Source organism: Brachionichthys hirsutus, chromosome 13 (genome assembly GCF_040956055.1).
Source record: "Brachionichthys hirsutus isolate HB-005 chromosome 13, CSIRO-AGI_Bhir_v1, whole genome shotgun sequence".
Classification (NCBI taxonomy): domain Eukaryota; kingdom Metazoa; phylum Chordata; class Actinopteri; order Lophiiformes; family Brachionichthyidae; genus Brachionichthys; species Brachionichthys hirsutus.
The window spans coordinates 3,448,848-3,456,190 of record NC_090909.1 but is presented as its reverse complement, the minus strand read 5'-3'; the positions used below and the strand labels follow the sequence as shown (position 1 = coordinate 3,456,190).

The following is a 7,343-nucleotide window of genomic DNA, read 5'->3' as shown; positions in this document are numbered from 1 at the left end:
GGCAGATTTGTAGAGACAGACGGCAGAGGAAGCAGAGGCGTGAACTCAGACTGAATGGAGGAGTCGCTGCTGGTTTAGTCGTGGCGGCAACATGAAGAAATATTCCACTTCAGGAAGAATGATCTACTTGTGTGAAGGCTCAGAAGACAAAAAAAAAATAGCGTCAAGTAAAAGTATCCGGGCGGATTATCAAGATGCAAAGAATGTGTAGTTTTAAATCGGTCCTTTTTGTCAGACATGGGGCTTTTTAAAAGTCTGTCTTTAATGGAGTAAAAATTACAGTAAGACAAATATAAAGCTGTAAAACGTTCACATACAAAGGAAATAATCGACATGAGGGTGATAGACGGGAAAACTGGAACACACGGGTAGAACGTAGAACACGCAAACTCCACAAAGACAGGCCGGGGAATTAAACTGGGAGGGGGGGGGGGCAGAAACGGCTGATCACTGTAGTAAAGTACAATATAAGTACTACTTAACTTTACAACACTGACACCAGAGCTTGATTTACTTGCTTAATCCTCGTGTAGTTGGAAAAAGATGGATAAGACTGGATAAGGCGTGGTGTCAGAGAGGGATGGCGTGAGAGGGCGGCGCCGGCGGCGTCCTACCTGTGTAATGCTCCACCAGCTGGCGCACGGTGTCAAACTGAGACCTCGTGGTGATGTAGTAGCCGCCGTTGTCCAGTTTGCGGATCTTGTAGTGCTTGACGTGGTCTCCCTTGTTGTCATCCCAGTCACGGATAGACAGAGAGTAAGCACCTGGGAGGAGGATGGGAGGAGAGGATAGAAGGTGGTGTGTGTGTGCGTGTGTGTGTGTGTGCGTGTGTGTGCACGTGGCATGTGCAGCATACCCACCCTTGGTGGTCTCGCTCTCTCGTATGAGGAAAGTTCCCCTCTGGTTGCCATGGCCCAACAGCTGTCTCTCCGCATCCTTTCTCCCCATCTTGCCGAAATACCACCTGTTACCATGACAACAAGGCAAAGGTCACCATAGCAACAGCACATGTCTCGTGACCTCTGCCCTCAGACTACTTGCCAGGGACTTCTAGAATCGTTCAGTGTCAATTATCGATACTTGCACTGTGACATCAGCATGCGTGTGTGTGTGTGTGCGTGTGTGTGCATGTGTACGTGCACGCGTGTGTGTTTTGTGCTTACTCCTCAGCCTGGATGGAGTCAACAGGAGCGACGTAGTTGGAGGGAATGTAACCTGAGCTGCCCGTGTCCAAAGAACGAGCCTCCCACCAGTCGCCCTCGCTGCAGAAAGAAGACACACAAACACACACTCACACACACACACACACGCACACACACACACACACACACACACAAGTCCCGTCCCAGGAGCAGGACGCCGTTAATGGCAGCCGCTGACATTTATTGTATATGCAAATCAAATGGAATCACCTTCTGGGAGTTACAAGTCATTTCGTTTAACAGTCGTTGCGTGCTAGCGTTCGACTCCTGCTGAATAATGTCGCCTTCCCGTACGAAATAAAACGTGCCGTTACTATATATATATATATATTTTTTTTTATCTCACGTGTTGTTGATGATGTGGAATTTCTCTCCTTTCTGAAACGTGAGGTCATCTTCCGTTCGCGCCTCGTAGTCGTACAACGCTATGAAGAGCGTGACCCCTCCACCTGCACACGGCGCAGACACACACACACACACACACACACCTAAAACACAAACGTGACCTCTGGGTAGTCGTCTGAGATTAGTCGGGATTCAGATTCACGCCATTGTTTAGTATTCAGTGTATTTACATATTTGTATATCCTGTTAGATTTGTTCTAACGAGATCGGTGAGGACTCATATTTCCAAACGGGGGGGGCACAGTTTCCCCGTGCAGTCTCACCTCCAGGCCACTGGCTGGTGTTGGTGTTGGTGAAAACGGTGCTGGAGGAGAAGCCCTTGTTGAAGTCTGGGATGGCCTGAGTGGATCGGGACAATAGCGGCCCTGAGACAAGGCCGTGGACGATCCTCCATCTGTGTTGCTAGGAGACAGTTCTGCGACGTCTGCCGTTGCTGATGTTTCTGCTGCCGCCGCCACCGCCGCTGCTTTGTTGGACTTCTTCTGCTTGCAACAGACACACCCCATAATAACCGGCGCGGAGACGGCGTCTGTGAACGCAGCAGAGGTAAACTTTTTTTAAAGGTGGAGATGTGAAATGAATCTTTATTTGGTCAAAAACAGAACCTAACTGATCTTGTTTTATTTTATTTTTTTATTTTAAAATAGAAGCACAACATCCTCACTTTTCTATATTTTTTTAAAATAGAATGATATCGCAATGTTCATATTTTTTTTCTTTCAAAATGGAAGTTCACTAGGGGGAGGGCTTACTAGCTTGATGGTATAATAGCCCCGCCCCACGAATTTCAAATCAGAGGACTCTCCCTTTAATTACAATTATCCTTTTTTTTAGAATATGAGATTAATTACAAATTAGATAAATCAAAGTTAGCCTGACAGTGACAACTTCCCCCCTTTACTACCTGAGACAGGTAGAAAGCACAGAGTAGAGAGAGGAAACTCATTCAAAATGAGGGGGGGAGTGAACTTTTCCTCACCTGATATCTTCCTGAGTCAGATCATCTGTCAATCACCATCGCCACTGAAATAAAATTAAAAAAAGGAAAGAGGTGAGTGACAAGTGGCAGAAAGAAAAGAGCGAGGGAGGAGAGGATGAATGGCACGGAACCAGAGATGAAAAAGGTGACAGAGAGGGTGAGAGAGGGTGAGAGAGGGTGAGAGAGTGAGAGAGAGAGTGAATAAAGACACGCCTGAAAGGCAAAGGAGTTAGAGAAAAGTCTGTCGACAAGGAAAGTCTCAGAGAGAGAGATGAGGTTGGCCACTTCCCCTTTTGCTCTGCAGTTTCGAGAGAACTTTCAAATACACACTCTCGTCAACAGCTGCATGTGTGTGTGTGTGTGTGTGTGTGTGTGTGTGTGTGTGTCTGTGTCTGTTTAGGCATGTAGTGCAATATACCTGCACAAGTCACAATTAGACAAGAGCAACTGACGCAAAGCGACACCGATGGTGTGAAATTTGTTTCACAAGGAGTGTGCAACGCCGACTTCCAGTTCCGAGTTCTGTGTTAATCTACCAGCAGCTCGTATATATATATATATATATATATATATATATAGTAGGTGTAACAATAAGGGCGTTATTTTGTTGTTTCTGTGTCGCTGAAGCATGAAGTCGGAGTTTTCTTACCCTTTTGATGCGATGATGAGATTATTTCCTTTCTCTTTGACGCTATGTGCAAATTAAACTCGGCTTTTCACAGATGGGCTGGAAAAAGGTCGGAACGCGTCTCTCTAAATCTCAGCTTCGGTTTCACGCATGCATCTGTTCCACGTGCCGCAGAATGGGAATGCGTGGAGGTTTGTGATTGGACAAAAGAACCAATCAGTTCGGGAGGCTCTGTTTTATCGAGGGATCAAATAAAATGCAGATAAACAGTTAATAGAATGTTTAAATGCGGCCTCAACTTGAAAGCATTCCCACGACACTAAAAGATGGGCAATCAGATCAGCCGGCCTCTGAATGATGACATCATTGAAAGGGCGGAATTATGCAAAACCGCATTCCTGCTGCGTTTATCATCAGTCGTTTGTGAAATATGATTTCCCACGACGGCATAATCAAACATCGTGATTTGCTTTTTTGTTTGTTTTTATGGGCCAATTATATTTATAATAAAGCGATCCGCAATCTGCATCCATTTCTCTGTCTGCTCCAGAAGATATCTTGCAGACAACAAACCCAAAAAAAAAGAAAGAAAGAAAAATGGCGGCGATTAGAACGCCCCCCCCCCCAACTCTTGCTGGCAGAGACAATTAACTGCGAGTGCATTTTCGAGGCTGCGTTTCTAGCCGCCGATCGGTATCAGATTACATCAGTAGCTGCTGTAGGTGTAATATAATAATAAGAATCTGGCAACCTTTCCATTCCAAGCTGCGGCCCACTCATCCCTGAGGAATGCGAGGGAAGTCGCAGACAGGAAGTACGACACGGGAGCGACTACAAAAACCATTCCCTTTCATCGTGAAACGGCGGCAGAGCTCCAAGCGGGCGGCGCCAGGTGAGTCCTTTAGGTGGACCCGCCTGATATTCCTGTTCAAAGCAGCAAAACGCTATTATGGTCCCGGTCCAAAGGCGTCGAGAGCCAAATACGCAAAACAGAAAACATGCACACGCGTTTGCTATCAGGCCGGACATCAGGAGAGCCACAGGAAGTCAGCCCTGTTAGAGCTTCCTGTCCATTCCTCTGATAGCCCCCCCCCCCCCCTTTTCCTGGAAACCGAGGACAGAATCCATCCACACACACACACACACACACACACACACACACACCTTTTTCTGCTAGTTTTCTCTTTGTGCTGACACCCCTCCAGTAATAACCTTTCGCTGCACCAAAGCCGCGGACGTTTCATCTTTATCTCTCCCCTGACCTTCCTCTCATCTCTTCTCTCCTCTGCTTTACCCGGATTGGCAGATGACCGGAGACGGGGATCGGCTCAAAAACAGCATTTAAACACAATCACACCCACAGGGGGGGGGGGGGCTGCAATAAATGTGTGAGCTCTAGAAACAATATGAGGAAGCAAATAAATTCTGACCCACAAAAAGACATTTTGGCGCGTTCTTCAAATCTCGATAACGCAAACCCTCCATTGTGACAAACATCCAAATCCCAATGACACACCCTTTTCCTGCGCGGCGGCCTGCCGATAAGATCCCAGCAGGGAATTCCGTGCAGGAACGCGAGTCGACACACACACACACACACACACACACATTGTGTTCAGATCTGTTGACTGTACTTTTACACCAGCTCTCAGATTAGACTTTCTTCTTCAGCCCTCCCCTTTTCGTGGCTACCTTTTGCTTTCTCCCCCCCCCCCCTTAGCAGGAAGCCCAACAGGATGCAGAGTGTGAGTGGAACAGGAATGATAGGACGATGGGAAGCAGGCTGTCACCGAAAACCTCGTACACAAAAACACATTCAGAAAAGGAAAAAAAAAGAAAATGGGGAGGGGTGGAAGAATAAAGTGTCGTTTGTCGGGACGTCCTGTTTCCACATGAGGTCATCTCGTCTTCAGGACTGACTCTGGTGGCTTGTTGCAGTTCATGTGTGACGTGTGACTACACACTCTTCACACTTCTGAGGCCGGGGCAGAAATGATTGAACGCCCTCCATCTGGGGGGAATCTGACGGCATTTGCTTCCGGTTGCCGGGTCACCTTTGAGCAACCATTAAACCGACACAGCCCTCAGCAGCTTGGTGGGAAAGCTCTGTGATGACGGTAACATCCATTTCTGCCCCCCCCCCCCACACCCCACCCCCTTCCTTCCTGCAGAGCCCAGAGGCTAAAGACAGGAACTGACCTCGTAACGAAACAGGAAGTGATGAAGTCCGGCCTTGGGCAGCCTAATCGTGCCCCCCCCCCCCCCCCCCCCCCCCCGCCCCCACTATATCCAACCCTATAAGAATTCCACGACACCTCCCTCAATGGGACGCACAACTCCGACTCCCCAGAGACAATTATGAGAGACAACATGGATGTTGATTATTTAAGAGAGAGAGAAAGGGGGGGGGGGGGGGGGGGTTATCTTGTCGCCGCCTCCCTGCAGCCATGATGAAGGAATGAACCACATATTTAATGCTGAAGCACCTCCGATGGAAGGAGGAAACATCCCACCGTGCCTTTTCCTCAAGGCGCATCCCCTGCAGCCGCCTCGGCCAATTAAATCACAGCGACCGAAGGAACATCCTGTCTGAGGGAAACGTAACGTAGACAGACGGATATCTTCTGAAACGCAGCGTAAATGTGAAAGAAATGCCCTGAACAATATATATATATACTCTATTACAATATTCACATCATCGATCATATACTGGCCTGGAGGACAACCCCCCCCCCCACACACACACACACACATACACACTTTAAAGGTCTTGTGACTAAAGTTTCTGGTAAATTCCACTCTTTCAATAATGCAATGTTGACTGTTTGATTTGTAAATATCCACCTGGAGAGTCTCCGCTCCGCACGAAGGGTGGAAACGCTGCGAGCTGCACTTCAATAAATCCTCTCAAACTTCCTGTATTTAAATAGAAAGTTACCGGCAGAGTAACCGCCAGAGTGTACTCTGATTCTAACGCTGATGACTGTACAAAGAAGCTTTAGATTATTTTGGGATGAAATAAACGTACGCAGAAATATATATTATATTATTTAGTCAGAATTGAAAATAGACTTCCACCAACCATAAAGAACAAAACAGTGAAAGGTATCTGTAGAATATAAAATAAAGCAAAATAAACCTCTACCTGTGTCCCATTGGAGGTCCCCCCCCCCCCCCCCAACAGTTTGATGACAAGTCTTCAAAACCAACAAACCTTACATTTCTGTGATATTTTCACAGAAAAAGTGAGCGGACATACCTAAATAGATCCCGCGTCGTTCCCCGCGGGGCGGGGGGGGGGAGGGTCCTGGATTAGACTCCCCGGACAGAGGTGAGTCTCAGCGGTGACTCCCGGGCGCTGGGAGAGAGAAGAGGTCGCGTGCGCGCCGCTGCGATGAGCAACAAGAAGTAATGCGCGTGCGCGCGCCTTGTCCGGAAGGTGGAAACGAACTTCACGCGCGCAGGGAGGTCCATCCCAGAGAAGCGCGTGCGCAGCAGACAATTGGATATTACTATTTAATATTTAGTATTCAATTAATTCATAATTAATTTATACTTTTTATTTTTTTATAAATATATTTGAAATTATTTTTCAATAGGAATAAATATGTTAGAGCTGCAGATATTTTTTTTTGCTTCTATATGGAGAACATTATAGCGACAAGAGTTCGGAGTGCATGACGCACCGTGACGATGTGCGACGTCGGTGAAAAATCAAAACTGATCATGCTGATCGATTAAAATACCACTTTTTTTTAATTATTCCATTGCAGTGAAACCTGGCTAGGTCAAAGGTTAACATCGATTAATTATGACCAGGCCGTGTTTCAGCTGCAACTCAAATATATCGTCGTGTAATCACGATTCACCTTGACGAGTGAGCTGACTTGTAAAGAGTTCGGATTGTTCAACCTTTCCGAGAGTCTTTGTCTCCATCTAGCGGCGACCAGAAGACCGGCCTTCTGTGGTGTTTCAAATGTATCGGATCATTATTAAATAAGAATATAAAACGCACCGTTCATGTTTTTTTTGTTCAAACACTTTCTATTTTAAAAGTTTTATAAATCAAAATCTAAAAAAAACAAGCAGCGTTTTTTATAATTCAACAAATTAGCTCTTGGGCTTGATT

The 7,343-nt window shown here is 46.5% G+C and overlaps 1 protein-coding gene across 1 annotated transcript; it reads right to left on the bottom strand.

Annotated features, from left to right (window-relative positions):
- Nucleotides 1–570: 570 nt before the first annotated feature.
- LOC137903401 (proto-oncogene tyrosine-protein kinase Yrk-like) lies at nucleotides 571–2,635 on the bottom strand. Its single transcript, XM_068747553.1, is given in 7 exon segments — nucleotides 571–764; nucleotides 861–964; nucleotides 1,164–1,262; nucleotides 1,549–1,651; nucleotides 1,871–1,951; nucleotides 1,954–2,136; nucleotides 2,587–2,635. Coding segments are annotated over 6 exon segments (741 nt in total). The 5' UTR covers nucleotides 2,114–2,136; nucleotides 2,587–2,635.
- Between the last annotated feature and the right edge of the window lie 4,708 nt (nucleotides 2,636–7,343).